Source organism: Panthera leo, chromosome D1, assembly GCF_018350215.1.
Source record: "Panthera leo isolate Ple1 chromosome D1, P.leo_Ple1_pat1.1, whole genome shotgun sequence".
In the NCBI taxonomy this organism is placed as follows: Eukaryota; Metazoa; Chordata; class Mammalia; order Carnivora; family Felidae; genus Panthera; species Panthera leo.
Genome location: NC_056688.1, coordinates 15,154,140 through 15,173,275, shown reverse-complemented (window position 1 = coordinate 15,173,275; position 19,136 = coordinate 15,154,140). Strand labels below are relative to the sequence as shown.

The following is a 19,136-nucleotide window of genomic DNA, read 5'->3' as shown; positions in this document are numbered from 1 at the left end:
GCCGTGGCTGCACGCTGAGTCGGAAGTCTAGGGCTCCAGGGACCAGAGCCTCGTCCTAGTTATGCAACCGACCGGCAACGTGACATCGGGCAGATCCCTTCACGTGAGCCTCAGTCTCCTCATCTGTAAAAGGGGCGGGAGGGGAAAGGGAAATGGGAGGAGGAAAGCTCACTGATCTCCAAGTCTTAGAAGTGCTGGTGAGCTTTGAACCCAGGCCCAAAACACATATACCGGATACTGCATAACTCCGTCTACATCCCGTTGGAGAACGGGAAAAACGAATCTACAGGACAGAAGCCAGAAGAGCGGTGTCCTGGGGTGGCGGATTGAGAGGAAAGGGGCGTGAGGAAATTTCCTGAAGGGACGGGAATGTTCCACATCTGATCTGCGTGTAAATGTGCATTGACTTGTACAGTTCAGATATATGTGCTTTCATGTATGTAAACACCTCAATAAAATGTTTTTAAGAAAGCGAAAAATAGTGCGAGGTGGAGGGGAAAACAGGAAAAACTGCTACCCCGGGAGGTGCCCCCGCCCCTCCGCCTCCATACCTCAGGCCCTGACCAGGAGCCCCGGGGACCTGGCCAACCCCACACTCAGATCGGTGACCACGGCTGCACACGATGAGGGGCACACGCAATCTTCCCCCGCCGCTCCCCCTGGGCAGGGGCCACAGCATCCCCTCCCAACCACCCAGGAGTGGTGGGCACTCACACCACACAGACACAAAGGAGGACGGGGACAGACATGAACACCGGCCCTTACACCTCTGGAGAGGCTGGTGCGGCAGGGCTGGCCGCCACCTCCTCAGGCTCCTCGGCCCCGGAGCGCTGCTCCCTGCCCCTCTCGGGGGCGGCAGGTGGGCTTGGGGTCTCTTCCCTTGAGAGCATTGAGGAAGCAACGGTGTTAAAAGCAGTAGGAAGGCGAGAGGCCCCCAGTGCACCCATCCGGGGTCAGAGAGCTGTGATGAGGACAAGGGAAGTAGCCCCAGCTGAGTTTCCTGATCTCAGGCCTCACTCTCCCCCACCTGCCTCTTCCCAGGCCGTTTACACTGAAGACCAGAGGCCCGTCCACGTGGGCCGTGCATGGTTACGGCGCCAAAGGAGCCGCTCGGCACACAGCGGGGTAGGCAGCGGATGCTGTTGACTGAACATCGCTCTGCTTGGCTTCTCTCAGTGACTCATCCCAGCTGGATGTGCTCTAAAACCAGCTCTGACACCAGCATCTTCCTCTCACCGGGGGAACAGAAGATCTGGCCGATGTACGCCAGGCTCTGGGCCAGGCTGGGGCACGAAGGCCCTCTCAGCTGGCCTCAGGGAAGCCTAGGACTCTGCACCTCCCTCCCCCAGGGGCCCAGCATACAACGGGGCCCTACTTGGGTTTGCTGAAGGACCGCCGGGAGGGGTGGGGAGCACTGGCAGGTGGGGACTGGGCGCAGGCACAGCACAGCTCGGGTGGGGGAGAGTCTCTGACCCAGGTCCCCAGCAGGAAGACAGCTGGATCAGAAGAGATACTTCCTGGTTCAGGAGTTTCCAGCTCCCCTAATTGGAGGGGGCACCCCAATTTTAGCTGTAGACTGAGGACTAGGGAGAAGCACATTTCCTCATTTTCCAGCTCACGGGGGACACTAAATGGAAACCTGAGGTTGCTGCTTAGGCTGCAAACCGTCCCCGGCTTCTCACTTCCCCAGGCACCCCCTGCCAGTCCCTGTCGGCCCCCGCACACACAACTACACACCTGGAAGGCTTCCAGGTCCCCCTTACCTCCTCAGGGAACCGGCAGGGATGGAGCTGCCCGCAGTGTCCTCCCCGGGCTCCTCTGCCCGCTTCTGCTCAGGCTGCCCCTCAGAGGCCTCCGGAGGCCCTTCTTCGGTGGCCTGGCTCTGAAGGGGACTCTGGAGCCGCCTCCCAGGCACAAGTGGAGGAGAGGACCTGGTCAGACCAGCCAGAGCAGCAGAGTCAGGCCCCACCATTTGGAGAGCAGGGAGAGAACTGGCGAGTGTGGTACGTGGACCTGGGTCCACTCCTCCTCCCAGGCAGGGCTCCAGCCCCGGCCCTGCATCCATGGGGAGCCACGGAGGGCAAGGCAGCCAGAGAAGCAAGAGGGGGAGACTCCCCACTGAGCTCTCCCTTTGCCTGGACTAGACTCAGCCCTCCCGGGTCCCTGCACTGCATCCGCTTGGCCCAGGGGCGAGAGCTGGGCCCCCTCATGAGTGCATCCGCTCCCAGCGTTCACCATCACTGAGGCCAGGCAGGGATGCAAGAGCCGAGCGGAAAGTAGGGAGAAAAAGAGGAACCAGACTCGAATGGTCAGACTGCAGAAAATGCACAAAGGCAAGAAGGAATGCGGGCAGCTCTTCAAGGTCCAAGAAGCAGGAGGACTGCCCCGCCTCCTCTTCCAGGGTAGCAGCCCTTCCCTCTCTCATTTCAGGCTCCAGCCTCAGAAGCGGGAAACCTTGGTCTCTCCCTCCTAGTCTCTCCGCTCTCCCTCCTAGTCTGTCACTCTCTCTCTCCAAATCACCTCCAAGCTGTAGTACTGACCCTCTAGAAAGTTCCTCCAGCCCTGGCCCATGACCAGGCACACACACAGCTTAACCCATTCCAGTGAAGAGCACAGAGCCTTGGCCCACAGCGATATACAAAGTCCTACCACATGCACCCACACTCCTGTCTCGGTGCAGAGTCAGAGGGCATGCTCGCGTACACACGCGTGCACACACGCACAGACTTTGCGAGGCCATCCAGTCCGCTCACCAGCTGCCCGCGGGCAGGAGCACAATGAGCCACGCACACCAAACCCAGGGGTTCTGCCCCAGTCCACACCATCCCAACAGCCCCTGAGGGCGGCCTCCCACGTACCATACCTCTCCGAGCCTTTGCACCGCTTGCTCTGTGGCTCATCTCGGCTGGACTGGCTGCCGTCCTTGTCTTCTCTTCCCAACCTCTGGGCCTGTGGGCAAGTAGCAGTGGCAAGTGCCTACTGAAGAGGTCTGCATATGGGTCCCTCAACCGTCCAACCAACTCTCGGGCCTAGGAGGACACACTGAGAGGTGGTTCTTGAGTGGATGAGGACCACTCGGGACACAGAAGAGGAGGCCCATCTACTTAGCTCTGGCTAAGCCCCCAGGCTCGCAGCTGCTTCCAGGGCCGGCCTTGCTGGCCTAGGGACGATGAGCCAGATGCCACAGTCACTGCGTGCAGAGCCAGAAGCTAAAGGCGAACACGTACGAGAAAGAAAACCCTTCCTCCCGTCCCTGGAAGCCTTCACTGACAGTTGTCAAGAAAAGGCCGAGACATCCGTGAACACCCCGAATCCACGGAGGCCTGGACCTCCAGTATCGGTGATGTACAGGGACGGCAAAGTCAAGCGGGCAGAACTGGGGCAGCGGCCAAGCACATTAGCAAGGAAGGACCCTGGAGAGATGGGGACGTGCTGAAACGGGACAGAAAGAGCACCATTTGGGCATCCGAAGGGAGGAAGACAGGGTGCTCCTCTGCCCCATTCTGGGCTCCCCCAAGGACCCAGGTCCCATCAGTAGACGATGATGCCCCCTTCCCAGTCAGGGACTGATTACTCCACCCATCCAAAAAATAAAACCCAAAATCTCATTTTAAAGCTTGGGAGTCTGGGCCAATTTAGCAAGCAGGTGAAAAAGAGGGCTGTTCTTTTTAAGTTCAATCATTTTCCGTGAGGGGGGGGCCCAGGGGGCTAACAGTGTAGTCAGCCTGGACTCAAGCTCTTGTGTTTCCACTTCACTTATCCAGTGGCACCTTTGAAGTAAGTCCAGTTTATCAAATGTCCACTGCATCTCGATAAAGCTGCCCAAGGAGTGCCGGGGGGGGGGGGGGGGTGGCGCTCCATTGGTTCCCAGCTGGGGAGTCTGTCTCCTCCACTCTAAAATGGGTCACCCAGTCGGTCGAGCATCCGTCCCTTGATTTCAACTCAGGTCATGATCTCATGGTGTGTGGGATCGAGCACCACACCGGGCTCCGTGCTGACAGCGCAGAGCCTGCCTGGGATTCTCTCTTCCCACCTCTCTCTGCTGCTCCCCTGCTCATGCTCTCTCTCTCCCTCTCCAAATACATAAACAAACATTTTTAAAAAACAAATACATAAAATGGGACAGTAAAGCTCAGCTCACGGGGCTCGAGGTGACGATTACATTCGATCACGTACATAAAGCCTGACTCGTGGCCCAGGGAAGGCGTGCCACAAATGCCAGCGCCTGTGTCCCCTCTCCACCCCTCTCCCCAGCCTAAGGCATAAAACCTCAGCTCTGCCGGTGCCCGTCTCCATTCGAGGGCCCGTACCCCTTCTGTCACAATGACAGGCGCCCTGTCGGTTCCGGGACGTGAGGGTTAACGGGAGAGGCAGGGCAGGAGACAACTCACTCTGTCTTCCCCAGTGGGGTTCCGGCCGGGCTGGCGCACTGCCGTGTCCCCAGCCCCGTGCACACGGCCTCCCACGCCTCTCCGCTGGCAGCCGGAGCCCCAGCAGCTGTGGCCGACTCTACCATCTGGATGGGCGAGGAAGGGCAGGGCCTGAGCTAGGAGCCAGCTCCCCCAAATTACATTAAAAATAGAGATGCCGCCTGTGAGTACCTGCCGGTGCCTGCAGCACGAGGCTGCCTGCCAGCACTGCCACTTTGCATCACGTCAGCCTGGCCAGAGCCTGCAGATAACGGCCCCGCCCCGCCCGTCCCTTCCAGCCTTCTTCCCCCACGGATCACACCGAGCTCGGCAGACGGCTCCCTCTGTCACTTGCAAGGAGAAAAAAAAAATCACACAGGACACTCTACGCAACAAACCCCAATGGGACGTGGACAGCAAAGTGGGGTGATCGTGATAAAAACGGGGGGCTTGAGCCGTGGGTCGGAAAGAACGAGCTACCAAGTCTGTCTGCCTCCTACTTGTTTCATCTCTATTGCTGCCGGAAACACACGAGCCCCTCTGCCGGACAGAAGGGGCCACCTTGGGAAAGTGCCCGGACAGAGGGCCTTGGAGTAGAGCAGCAGCTGATCCCCAGACCCTTTTGCCCCAGAAAAGAACTCTTCAGAAAGGGGACACGGCCAGCACACCCGACACCCCTGGCCCAACTGTGCTCAAGACACCGCTGGCCCACCCTTAACTCGGCTCCAGGGTTTTGTGTCATGACCTGGTCCCCGGCTAAATAAATCCCGGTACATTCAGAAAGCACACTGCTACACGACTAGTAAGGAGAGTGAGGGAGATCTGAAATTACTGAGAAATCAGTCAAGGGCCTATTCCGTAACTGCTCTCTAAGTTAAAGAGCACATCGCCAAGCACTTTTTGTGACACAGTCCCAATTTCTGTGGGGAGGGAAAAGATAAACGGAAAACAGACACAGACTTCCATGTACACTGAAAACTTTCTGGGAAGGCACACGAAAAGTGTTCACGGAAACCGTTAATAGTCCCCACCTGTGGCAGTAAGCCTGCAGGAAGTGGAAGGCTTTGACCTTCTGGATTATTTGAAACAACTTCATGGTCACTTTTGTAATTTAGTATAAAACTCATGTTCCTAATTCATTATAATCATTATCTTGACTACGATGATGGTATGAAAGGCACACGCATATGGTAAAACTTATCCAGTGGCACATGTGAAGTAAGTCCAGTTTATCATATGTCCACTGCATCTTGATAAAGCTGCGTAAGGGGAGCCTGGGGGGCTCAATCGGTTAAGCATCCAACTTCAGCTGAGGTCATGATCTCGCAGTTCGTGAGTTTCAAGCCCTGCATTGGGCTCTGGGTTGACAGCTTGGAGCCTGGAGCCTGGAGCCTGCTTCGGATTCTGTGTCTCCCTCTCTCTCTGTCCCTCCCCCACTCATGCTCTGTCTTTCTGTCTCAAAAATAAATAAACATTAAAAAAATTATAGGGGCACCTGGGTGGGTCAGTCAGTTAAGCATCCGACTTCAACTCAGGCCATGATCTCGCAGTTCATGAGTTCAAGCCCTGCGTCGGGCTCTGTGCTGACAGCTCAGAGCCTGGGGCCTGCTTCAGATCCTGTGTCTCCCTCTCTCTCTGCCCCTCCCCTTTACATGCTCTGTCTCTCTCTCAAACATAAATAAACATTAAAAAAAAAGCTGCATAAACATTTTTATGAACTTTTCATGAAATTTTTAGAACTTTAGTTCAGTTCTAAGCCTCTGCCTTGGCCCTGGCCGGAGGAGCCGAAGACAAAGGGGACCACACCTGTGGTGCTGTCAGAGCCACAAAGGGCTGCCCCTGTCTCCTCAGCTCCACCTCCTGGCTCAACCCTCGCATGGCCTGAAGACAGGAGACAGCTGGAGTAACTAAGGCCCACGAGGGGCTCTGCGTGGTCAGCCCACCTGAGTGCCTGGCGCTGCTCGGTGCCCCAACACCCAGGTCATGAGGTCCAGCTTAGGACTTCCTGTGCCGGGGCTGTCTGCCTCAGAGAGTGCCTCGTGAGAACCGGATCCAGGCCAGGCCCTGCTACTCCTACGTGCCAACCGGCATGTGCCAAAAAAGGGCTGCTGGCCTCATTGGGTCTTAGGCAGGACCTAGAAATCTTTCTTTTTTAAAGCCTCCAAGGATTCGGATATTGGCTAGAGTTTGGAACCAGAGCTATGCAAATCCATCCTGCCCACCGACTTTCCCACTTACCTACTGCCAAAAGGGCCTACCAACTCTCTGCTCCCAACCCTTCCTCACTAATCCCGCCCTGTGTGTCCACTTTACACCCTTCATCCAGTGCTACAAACAGGTGTGACCAAGGTCCGGCCTCGATCTGCTGGCTGGGCAGTAGCACGGCAAGGCTTACCAGCCAGAGCTGAGAGGAGCACGTGACCTCAAGTGCCACTGGCCTAAAAGCTCTACCCTGACTCGGCACTTAGTCCTCCAAGGGCTCCCAGACCTGATTCGCATCGGACACCTTGTTTGTTCCACTCGGCAAACTTCCATTTCACCCAAACCAAATGCTCCCTTCAACCTACAGACACCATGTGCCAAAATCTTCTCTTAAACAAGCCCACGGAGGGGGAAAAAAAATGACTTTCTTGTCTTCAAGCTCCTTAAGGACAGGACGTGTGTCTGAGTCATCTATCTATTCCTACCCTTCTGTGGGGCAGACATTTCCCACGCCCGCACAGAGCTTATATCTAGGAGGGAGACAGACCCAAGACCCGTCAACCAAAAGGAGCAGCACTAAGGGTAGCAAAAGGACAGAACAATTCACCCTGCCTGGAGGAGGTGACGTCAGAGGTGGGCCTCCAAGACCAAGAAGGGGCTCGGAACAAAAGGGGAAACCAAACGGCAGGCAGGGCAGTGAAGGAGGTGGATCGTGTGCCCCGGGAACAGCGAGCGCTCGGTGGGCACGGCCGGTGTGTGGCAGGTGCTCTGAGGATGAGGCTGCAAGAGGCTGAATGGGCCAGGTTGGCAAGTGCCTTGAAACACACAGTCTATACAGAGCTTTGCACATGAGCAAATGGGTCAACCTTTGACCAGTTGGTCAAATTGGTCGTTGCTAAATAAACGAATGAACAGATAACTGTCTGTTGCAGGCGGCAGGGAGGATGACTCAATTCAGAGCAGCAAAGAGCAGAAACGATTGGGAGGCCTTCACAGACACAGCCCGGGCCATGCCGTACTGAGTTAGAAGCAAGGGGACTCCCAGAAACACAGCCCGGGACAAGCAGGGCTCAGCTCGGGTTACCCAGCATCCAGAGAGACTCCCCTCCCGGCGGACTGGGGAAAGCACGTCAACATCCATCAGGTGCTCTGAGATCCGGCTGCGAAAACCGAAGTCCTAGAGGGAGTGGAGGGGGAGGTCAGCGCTGCCCCTGTCAAGGTCGGCATCGTCCGTGTCACGGCCTCTCCTCCACCCCCCACCTTCCAGAAAGGGGCCCACTACGGGTCAGGCACCGCGCTAAAGGTTTTTACATCTACCGATTATTCTCATCTTCAAAATCACACTGTGACTAATCTGGAAAGACATGTGATACAGCAAGTATGGTAAAATGTTCACTGAAGACCCTAGGTGGTGAGTATGTGTGTATTCACTCTAAAATCCTTTTAATTTTTCTGTATATTTGAAATTTTCCAGGGCACCTAGGTGGCTCAGTGGGTTAAGCGTCCAACTTTGGCTCAGGTCATGATCTCACAGTTCGTGGGTTTGAGCCCCGGGTTGGGCTCTGGGCTGACGGCTCAGAGCCTGGAACCTGCTTCGGATCCTGTGTCTCTCTCTCTCTCTGCCCCTCCTCCACCCACACAGTCTCTGTCTCTCAAATATTTAAAAAAAAAACTTTTTTTTTTTTTTTTTTTCATAATAAAACCATGGAGGGAAAAATAACCGTGAGACTGACACCCTTATCGCCATCTCACAGATAAGGAAGCACGTTTGAGGGGACATGTAATTCGCCCAAAGCCACGTAGCTGATAAACAATGGGGCTGGTTGGTGGTCAGATGTGCCCTGGGCTGACTCCAAAGTCCAAGCTCTTTGCCAATCATGTCACTTTCCAGTCGTCTCTCCCTCCTGGTGCCCAACCAGGGCACCAGTTGGGCACCAGGAGAGAGCCAACCAGGGTACCAGGAGAGAGGTCAAAGTGCCCACAAGACCTGTGGGCAGCACTGAAACGAGGCATGATGGCGGTTCTCAGCTTTCTCTTTCCCTTCCCCCACTGCCCTTCTGGACAATGGGGCTTAATTAGCGGTGCTCTGTCCACAGGCTTCTCTTTGGGACAGGCGGCAAGTACCCACACAGGTGCCAGCTCCCCGTCGCCCTTTGGCTGCCACAGGACCCTGATCCTGCCCCCTCCAAGCCCAAGAGCCCTGCTGAACCAAGTGAAGGATTGCTACCTGACAGCATGCTAATAGGGACAGTTCTGTCATCAGCCCTGATACATGGCAGGATGCCCAGCCAAGGTCTGGTCCTGCTGTCCATGGCTTCCCCCACCCACTCCCATAGAGGAGAAAAACATTCATGGGCACATTTGTCCACACAGTGACTCCCTCAGAAGGGATGGAGCCCTGGCTTCCAAGAGTCCTGAGACGTGCCTGTTCTTCACGATGGTTTTTGCCAACAACGACTTTCTGCCTTCCCTTCCTAGCTTAGGGGCTTTCTTTTTTAGTGACATTTTCCTTTCGGTTAGAGTTCTACTCCACTTAATGCAGCTGCCATCTGCCTCCTAAGCCCGTGGCTCAGCGAGGGGCTAGAGCACACAGCCTCCTAATTCCTCTGCACCCCCTCCTATCATTACCGCTCATCCCTGACCCTCTCCCGCTAATCCCTTCCCTTTGATCCGCCTCCTCCAAACAGATGGAGCACACTTTCCAGAGGTGATGCACTGCCAAAAAGCACCCTCGACTACTCCCTGTAGGTACAGACCTGGCAGAGGGGGCCAGGATACAGCAGGCTGCGTGGAAGGCCTGGGACAAAGCAACCACGCCCGGTGACATTCCAGGACGACGTCTTCTCTTTGGAACAGTAATTGCAGCAGCCCTCCTAGCCTGAGGACCGGGCCCTGCCATTGCTCGGTGGTCCCACAAATACAAATACACACACACACACACACACAACCAGTCTCTAACCTCCTAGATTCATGCAATGTCTCTGCTACAGCCCAGAGGCTCTAGGTCACGTATCTCCCAGACAATTCCCACTGCAGAAACAAGAAACAGTAATAATAGCTTATAGTTATTTGATGTTTATAGGCTAACGTTTTACATTCTTTGCCTCACCTTCTTCTCATAGCAAACCTGTGAAGTAGGCAGCGTTTACTCTTAGCTAATGGGCTGAGAGACCAGAGTGAGACAAGATCCAGGTTTGAGTCCTGACTTCCCACCTACAAGCTGTGTGATGCCAGGCAAAACGAACCGCAGGGGCTCACAAAGCCACGCGCTTTACTCCACGCTGCTGCCCCACCCCCCTCAGACTCACCAGTTCCAGGAAGGACTTGGGGTCAGAGGCCGCGGAGTCTGACAGCTGCAGCTCCTTCACCTGCTCGCTGATCTCCAACTCCTGGGGAAACAGACCCATAGAGACGTCACCCAGAGCGGAGCAGAGAGGGCTGGGATCACTTCCCAGGGAATTCCGTTCAGGCCAAGGTGCCAACGCAGCTCGAGACCTAACCAAAACCCACCTCTTCTAGAAAACCTGAAAGGGGGCTGTGGACCCTCCCCTTCTCTCTGGACACACGCAGCAGCGCCCACCCCACTCAGGCTGAACAGCCCAGCCCAGCTACATAGGGACAGCCACTCTCTGACTCGGGTCAACAAGGGTTTACACCTGGAAGGAAAGCCAAGTGAAGTGGAGAGGAGACGGTTGGAAAATGGGCAGCAGGGAGGCTTCTTGTTGTCTTAGAAAACAGAACGGGACTGTCTTCTCCAAGAAGTAGCTTAACACCCTTTAAATGAACCCCCTCCCCATTTGGCTGGAAGAGGAGCAAGACTAAGGGTCGGACGACTGAAGATGCCTCAGGCACCGGGAACTACTTCCGTGTCACTGCCTGGTCTTGCCAAAGTAAGACCCCTGGGCCATCAATGAGAGGAGCCTCTGGTAGCCTAACTGACCGATCCTGGGGCAAAATGCTCCCAATGGTTGCCACCCTCACCCATATCCTCCCCTCTCTACTGAAACACAGACAGCAGCGACCCTTGACTGGTGTCGAGAAGTACAAGGAGGAGGCAGAAAGAGCAAGTAGGTAGAACAGAAGAACACAAACATCCCGGGAGGGTGCCAACGGAAAGGCCAATTTCTACCCTGAATTTCTAACGCCAGCAGGTTTGGAGTTTCATTCAGGATCTGGCTGCCTGCTGGGTCTGGGCAAATCTGTCACAATGAAGGGTTCTAGCCACGTTGACAGCCCGCTGCAGGGACTGCAAATGAAGCTCCCCATCTCAGTAATGAAGATGTGGGGATGGGGATCTGCACGGGGCTTAAGAGAGCAGCTCAGGGAAGGAGGGGCAACTTCCCAGGGGACAGGGGCCTCACCTCGCTGGCGTCCGATCTGCTCTCTTTCTGGACAGAGGCTTCCTCCTTGGGCTCCTCCTTCCGCCTCCTTCCTCCTTCGGCGCCTCCTTCCACCTCTCCCTTCCTGGAACCCTCCTCTCCTACATCCGCTGGGGCCTCTGGTGCCTCCTTTTTGTTGGCTTTGGCAGGCTGACTGCCCCCAGGGTCCACCCCGCTCCTGGGTATTCCTGAATCACTCTTCTCATCCTTTTCTTTCTCCAGGAGCCACGCGCTCACCCCTCTTCCCTGCTGCCCTGTGCCATCGGCACTGCTCAGACTGCTGTCTGCATCCTGGCTGAAGAGCTTGCCGGGAGTGGGGGGCCCGGCAGCCTCTGAATCCAGAGAAGCATCCTTCTTCTCCTCTGGCTGGCTTGTTCTTGGAGACTCCTGGGTGGCAGCAGACCATGTCAGACAAGGAGGCATCAGAATTAATCAAATGATTTCAGAGACTTGCAACAAGACGGAACCGTCATTCCTTGACCCGTACGGGCCAGCGCTCCCGTTATCAAACACCCCAACAGCTATTTAAAACAGAGATTCCCTGTTCCACTCCAGATCTACTGAATCTAAAAGTCTCTGGTGATTTGCATACACCCAACCGGACCCGACGACTGACAGGCTCAGAAACCAGTGCACTGAACTCCATCACCAGCTATTATGTTCTCAAGTAAGAAATGCCTCGTCCCAGCCCCATTAGCCAAATCATAAGACTGCAGACTCAGAAGTCAATATTTATTTTTTAAAAAGTCAATATGTATTTATGGTGATGATGATGGAAAATCACATGGGAGAAAAAAAGTACCAAAGTGTACAATTTCGATTTGTTCATTTTTAAAAAGCAGCAGGGAAAAAAAACCGACCTTCCTCAATAGCAATGAGGGTGGCTCTCTTCCTAAAGCCTCCCCTGTACAAGCAAGTCTGGGGCACTGTCAACCGCACGCTCTGAGAAGCAGAAAGAAGCCAAGATAAGATGAACTGGGAGGGAAACGGCTATGAAGGATACAGGGGTCGGGAGACCTTCAGAACACAGGTCTGACCTATGACAGGGAGGGTGGGACAGGGGCCGGAACAGGTGTGGCCTCAGGAAGGGCCCAGTTCTGAGGAAGTCTTGGCCTGCGTGGCAGAGTCCCACATCTGGCAGAAAAGGTCCTGCTCTGGGGTCTGTTGCTCTCCATCAACAAGCACGGCCTTGGCATGAGCCAGGGTAGATCAAAGTGCTGCAGCTGGAGGCTGTCATTGCTGTGGTGCCCTTAGCAGGGTGTCTCAAAAGGAGCACCCTCTCCAGCTGCCACACCCTGCTTCTCACACACAAACCTCACTTTAAAGACTAGGAAAAACCAGGACGCCTGGGTAACTCAGTCGGTTAAGCAACTAATTCAGCTCAGGTCATGATCTCACGGTTCGTGAGTTCGAGCCCCACATTGGGCTCTGTGCTGACAGCTCGGAGCCTGGAGCCTGCTTCGGATTCCGTGTCTCCCTTTCCCTCTGCTCCTCCCCTGCTCGCACTCTGCGTCTCGCTCTCTCTCAGAAATAAACAAACGTTAAAAAAAATATTTTTTCGGAAGACTAGGAAAAACCTTTCAAGCCGGCCAACATAGAAAAAGCAAATCCTTCCTTGAAATACAGAAAAGCCCTCCTCCCAGAAAACATCACTGGGGCTGCCAGGGTGAGTAACTTCTGAGCAGGGATTTTTGAGACTTCCTGTTTCCTCAACCTGGAAACTCAAACAAGGGGCCTGACGACTAGAATTCAGTGGTCCCCGGAGAAGCCCTAAACACAGCATTCAGATGCTGTCTGTCTGTCAAAGCATCTACTGAACACAAAGACACAACCATCCGCCTGCAGGTCTAACAGCCTAAGGACAAGTCAACCCAAACTTTCCAAGGATGACTGAGAGGCAGGAAAGCAGGGCGGTTCAGAGCTCAGCTTTGGAGATGCACTACTTGGGTTCAAATCCTGGCCCCACACTTACAGTGACCTTAGACAAATGATTTAACTTCCCTGTGCCTCAGTTTCTTCCTCTAAAATATGGAGACGCAAGAGGGCCTATCTCACTGGGCTTGGGGAAGGTTAATTGAGTTAACACTAAGTGAGCTCAAGAACTGAGAACGGTGCCTGGAAGACTCTCGGTGTTCCATAAATGTTAACTAATGTTTTACTGTGAGATGCACACAGTCATTCATCGGGTGCCTTCTATGTGCCAGACACTGCCCGGGGACCCACACATTAACAAGACGTAGATCCTGCCCTCAAGGAATTCAGCTGAGAATGGAGAAAAGGGCAATGTCCCAGAGAGCCCTGGTTTTGAGCCTTTGCTGCCCAAAGCGAGGGACCGGGGACACAGTGGTGATACTGTCATCAGCCCTAGGCCTGTCCCAGGGAGAAAAGCAGAAGGTGAAAGGGAGGAGGGGGCGGCTTCCATCAGGCCTGGGCAGGGCACCCTCTGGTGCTGCCCATCCTCCCGATATCCGTAGCCTCGCCAAGGTCTCCGGGCTAAGAGAAAGGGCCGAGAGGAACAGCTCCCCTTCAAGAGAAACACGTGCAGAGCGGGGCCAGGTCTCCCCGTCCATATACCGCAACCGCGGCCGACACTCAGCAGGAGTTCGGTGCCCAGTCTGAGGGGCCTCCACGGACTCCCAGCAGGTGGGAGTTCCTGAGGATGAGAGAGGGGTGTCTGGCCAGCCACACTCTACCAAAAGCAAGCAGAGCCAATCCACCCTGGCCGCGGTCATCTCATGAAGAGAAAAAGGCAACAGACCTCGGATTAGGGGACAAAGGAGGGTCAGACCACAGCAGCACCCGTGGCCTTCGGGATAAAGTCCGCATCTCCCCACATGGCCCACGGCTCCTCGCCCAGCCCCTGCCCGCTTCTCACGGGGCACAGGCAGCCACACCCTGCAGAGGCGTCCTCTCCTCCTATGGATAAACATTGTGCCACTTTCCTCTTTGCCATGCACCTTTTTTTTTTTTAATTTGGTTACTTCACTTCATTTAGCAAACGGTCAACCCTCTGAGCCCCACCAAGTTGCTTCCCCTGCCTCCCTCGAGGGCCTGCCGCGGGAAGAAGCTCAAAGGGCAATCAGGACGGCCCCAATCAGCCTCCTCTTCCACCAACACACTCCGCACAGCACAGGAAAAGGTCACTGCTTGCATCCTCGGCACCCACCCCAATGTGGCTGGGGGGCCCCCCAGTGTTCAAGAGCCACCTGCCAGGGCCCAGCTCCAGGAAGACCCCTCCCTGCTCCTGAGATGCCATGCACATTCCACACACACACACACACACACACACACACACACACACACGATCTACCCTAACAAACTCCCTCTGGTCCTCACGGTATCACATCTTCCAGGAAGCCCTCCTTGATCCCTGGGGCAGCTGTCCTGAGATGAGCCTTTCCGTCCTGTCACAACATCTACCGTATCGTCACTGCTGACTTCCTATGGGTTTCCCTCACCAGATCAGCTCCCTGCTATCCTCAGTGCCTAGAATCTGGCACGTAATAAGTGCGCAGTGAATACTTGTTGACCGGATTTTTCAAAATGAGGGCGTCATGCAGATAGAGGAGTTCTTACTCTGTGAAAGTCAGATGTACAATTTATTTTACAAGGTTACGCAGGGATTAGACTCTATTTAATACGGTGCTTATTAAACGGAAAATAGCTAAACAATGTTAACTATGAATATTCAAGATGATGGAAAAACAAGTAGCCTATCCAAAATCCAAGGACACCTGACACAGATGGAGACTCCCATTTGTATACATGAGAGAATGTAGTCAGGCCGCAAGGCTGTGACGCCCAGTCTATGCCCTTCTCAAGCTCAAATTCTTCAAAAGACTTTCCCATCAAGGGGTGTAGACTATCCTGTCTACCTAAACATTAAGATACCGTTTTAGGGTTGCCCGGGTGGCTCAGTCGGTTAAGCATCCGACTTTGTGTTCAGGTCATGATCTCATGGTTTGTGGGTTCAAGCCCCGCATTGGGCTTTGTGATGATGGCTCGGAGCCCGGAGCCTGCTTCGGATTCTGTGTCTTCCTCTCTCTCTGCCCCTCCCCTGCTCACACACTGTCTGTCTGTCTCTCTCTCAAAAGTAAATAAACATTAAAAAACTTAAAAGATTTTTTTAAAGTTTATTTTTATGTATTTTTTAATGTTTATTTTTGAGAGAGAGAGACAGAGAGACAGAGTACGAGTGGGGGGAGGGGCAGAGAGAGAGGGAGATACAAAATCTGAAGGAGGCTCCAGGCTCCAAGCTGCCAGCAGAGTCCGACACAGGTCTTGAACCCACAGACCGAGAGATCATGACCTGAGCCAAAGTCAGATGCTTAGCCACCTGAGCCACCCAGGGGTCCCTAAAGTTTATTTATTTTTGAGAGAGAGAGAGCACATGCACACACGCACATAGGGGGGAGGGGGAGAGGGGGAGGGGCAGAGAGAGAGGCAGAGAGAGAGAAAATTCCAAGCAGGCTCCACACTGCCAGTGCAGAGGCCCTGAATATTAAGATATTAAAACATGGCTAATACTAAAATAAAGGAGTTCGCATCCCCTGAGCCCGTGTCCAACCAAGTGCAGCAATTCAACAGTCAGAGGTAACGTCCAAGGGAGACTGGACACTGGTTGCAGATTACACGCAGTGCGTGACAGAGTGCTGGGAAAATCCACCTGACTCCAGACCCCTCACCCTTCACAGCCCTGCTCGTCGCCACCCCATGGGCCGAGACCTGCCCAGGACGCATATTCCAGGCCCCGGCGTACTGCCTCCCACATCGGGGTCCTGTGGGGTACACAGACCAGGGCGAGCGCTGCCCCCTCGGCATCACTTTGCTCTGAGCTGATCTGTGCTCTGCCTCCTCCTGTCACAGCCCCAGGCCCCTGAGTATCTCAAGGCAAATATCTGCTGCCTTTTCAAAAACAACCTTGTCATCTGCGTGAGGAAGGCGGTGCCAGAGATTTCATGAATATTTAACATACCCCCCAAAAGGTAGGGGCTACTGTAATCCACATGGCTTGGGAGGGAGAGAGTGGGGGCTGGGGGAGCTGAACCTCCTAAGCCAACCATCAGTTAGGTTATTTGCCACGTCTCATTCCCACCCAGCTGGTCTCAAGTCTTTGCATTGTCCCCCACCCCATGTTGTTAGCACTTCCCAATCACACTGACATCATCCTGTTATTTCTAAGCCCAGCTTCCTCCCTCTCCTTTGATCCAATGATGGGTTCTTACCAGCCCCACGAGGCCACACACTGCCTGCTCACCCACCCCTCTGCCTCCCCTCCTCACTCACACCCATTCTCAGAGTCTGTTCCATGAACCTATCCCCTTTGATTCTGTAATAGACTAGAAATGGGTTTACACTGAAAGCAGGAGAGGAGGGGGAAGGAGAGAGAGAGAGAGAAGCAGACATTCTCGCCACCCTACTGCCCTCTCATGGAATCATGAGCAAAGTGACTGTTGATGGCACAGAGACAGGGGAGCACAAAGCTCGGCAGGACACTTCCACCCAGGGCTGTCTGGGGTGCTGCCCAAGAGCGGGAACAAAGGGGCAGCTCAGAGGATCCAGAGTCTATAAACTGGGACAAACGCCATTTTCAAAGGGTGTGGTCCAAACAGAGGCAGCTTTGTCTCTCTTGAAACCCCTGTTCATCCTCAGCACTGCCCTTCTTTCTGTGCCTGGAAAAGCCCCACTTCCTCCCAGGGTTAGACCACAGGAACCCAACCCTCCATGTGACAAAAGAATGAAATCTGCTGAGATGCTAGAGACACTTCCCCTGCTGAGTTGCCTATTTCTATTAAAGAGGTTATAAAAAATATGTTTAAAGGCTCCCACTCCCCCCAAAGAAGCATATAATCATCAGAAGGAAGCTTTTGGAAATCCAGGACATGTCAAAGATCCCCTTTTTGTTGACATTTATGAAGCAAAAATCAGCCCAAAGTCTAAGTGCACCATGACGGATCCACAGTGGGATCTTCAATCCACCCGCTGACAGCAGGAGTATCCACTCTGGTCAGGACCTGGGACAGCCAAGGGAAGAAAAAAGCACCATACAACCTGAAGGGATCCCCTCCTTGTCCTGGCAGGGCTCACTCTCATTCATTAACCTATTCATTCTCTCAGCCACTCAGCAAAACATACCCACATGCTTCCTAGGTTCCAAGCAGTGGGCCAGAGCCGGCCATGTACACGTGAATAGGGCAGAGTCTCTACGTAGTCCCAATGTGCTCAGTCTCCTGGAGACTTTCTTCTACTTCCTCCAAAAGCCAGTAGGTCCCCCTGATGCCCCTCTTCAGTTCATGGTCATCCTTCTAGGCTTCACACGTGAGCTACTGTTCACATCAGCAGTGTAAGGTCTTAGTGGCAGGCAAGAGGAAACAAAGTTGTCATTTCAGGGAATCAAACACACCAAGAAGGCTTTGGATGCAGTGCAAACAGACCAGGCCCCACTCACAGGGAACAGTTTCAAAGTAAACACAGATCAGGTTGATGATAAAGATGGGGGGTGGGCGGGAGGGAAGTGTCACATTTCACAGAAAGTGTTAAAGTCACCATCAAAACCTATCTGAGGGGCACTTGGGTGGTTCAGTCAGTTGAGCGACTGACTTCGGCTCAGGTCATGATCTAACAGCTGGGGTTTGAGCCCCACATCAGGCTTTGTGCTGACAGCCTGCTTTGGATCCTTTGTGTCCCTCTCTCTCTCTCTCTCGCTCTCAAAAATAAATCAAAAATTTTTTTTAGGGGTGCCTGGGTAGCTCGGTTGCTTAAGTGTCCGACTTCGGCTCAGATCATGATCTCATGGTTTGTGAGTTCGAGCCCTGTGTCAGGCTCTGTGCTGACAGCTCGGAGCCTGGAGCCTGGAGCCTGCTTTGGATTCTGTGTCTCCCTCTCTCTCTGCCCCTGTCCACTTGCACTCTGTCTCTGTTTCTCAAAAATAAACATTAAAAAAAAATTTTTTTTTAAAACCTATCTGATTGTGCACAGCCAAGAATCTGGATGGTTTCTGGGGTAATAGAGGACCAATAAAAACAGGGTCTGCCCAATGGCTAGAGCTGAACCACCCGGGGAAGGCCTCCCTACAACCCAGGGCCTGTCAGCCAGCATCTGCAATCTCCGTCCACCAAGACATTAACTCTGGCTCTTGAGGTGAGCTGAAGATCAAGAAGCAAGAGTCAGAAACAATAAGAGTTATGATAAAGGATGATGAGGACATAGTAAGAGATAATAAGAAAACAAACTTAAATCTATGATACAGGCACTGTTGCTTTACCGGTCAGCTTTGTGATCATTCTAGCAAAATGTGAGTGGTCAGTGTCTTGAAAGTGTTTCAAGTATGTCAAAGAGTTTTTGTTTTTTTTTTGTTTTTTGGGTTTTTTTTTAACGTTTATTTATTTTTGAGACAGAGGGAGACAGAGCGCGAGTGGGGGAGGGGCAGAGCGAGAGGGAGACACAGAATCTGAAACAGGCTCCAGGCTCTGAGCTGTCAGCACAGAGCCCGATTCGGGGCTCGAACCCACGAACTGTGAGATCATGACCTGAGCCGAAGTCTGACGCTTAACTGACTGAGCTACCCAGGCACCCCTGTTTTTGTTTTTTTTGTTTTTTTTTTTTAATTAAAGTTCATTTCTGAAAGAGAGAGACAGAGCACGAGCAGGGGAGGGGCAGAGACAGAGGAAGACACAGAATCCGAAGCAGGCTCCAGGCCCTGAGCGGTCAGCACAGAGCCTGACGCAGGGCTCCAACCCATGAACTGTGAGATCATGACCTGAGTTGAAGTTGGACGCTTACCCGAATGAGCCACCCAGGCACCCCTGTCAAAGAGTTTTATATGTTAGACTTGTGAAAAGCGTAATTCAGCCTGCTATCAGTATTTAAAAGTTTGGGGAAATCTGAGCTGTTGACTTGATGATTTACTGGCTGTGTGAATGCCTAGGGAATATGGGGAGAAATCCTAACTGTTTAAAAACTAATAAATATTAGTTATTAGACAAAGGGTATCTAGTAGGGAATGTTCCTTTTCAAGTAGAAAAACACAATGGGGGGTTGTAAGTATTACAACACCATGCTGAGTTTTGGGTTTTGTTTGTTTTAAAGAACATTCTGGTGGCAACAGAGGACAGACAAGGGGACAGAGATCAGAAGCGACAGGACT

General features: G+C 53.5%; 1 protein-coding gene across 8 annotated transcripts in view; it reads right to left on the bottom strand.

Moving 5' to 3' along the window:
- The window catches only part of CEP164 (centrosomal protein 164), a 66,881-nt gene that overhangs the window by 19,072 nt on the left and 28,673 nt on the right, over window positions 1–19,136 (bottom strand). For 6 of the 8 annotated variants that reach the window (XM_042905046.1, XM_042905050.1, XM_042905053.1 and 3 more), the window contains 6 exons: window positions 10,973–11,377; window positions 9,920–10,000; window positions 7,696–7,788; window positions 2,864–2,949; window positions 1,764–1,931; window positions 766–879 (listed from right to left, as the gene is read on the bottom strand). In XM_042905046.1, coding sequence (XP_042760980.1) covers window positions 766–879; window positions 1,764–1,931; window positions 2,864–2,949; window positions 7,696–7,788; window positions 9,920–10,000; window positions 10,973–11,377 — 947 coding nt within the window. The remainder of the gene's footprint in view (window positions 1–765; window positions 880–1,763; window positions 1,932–2,863; window positions 2,950–7,695; window positions 7,789–9,919; window positions 10,001–10,972; window positions 11,378–19,136) is intronic. The other 2 variants (XM_042905052.1, XM_042905051.1) reach the window with 2 other exon arrangements.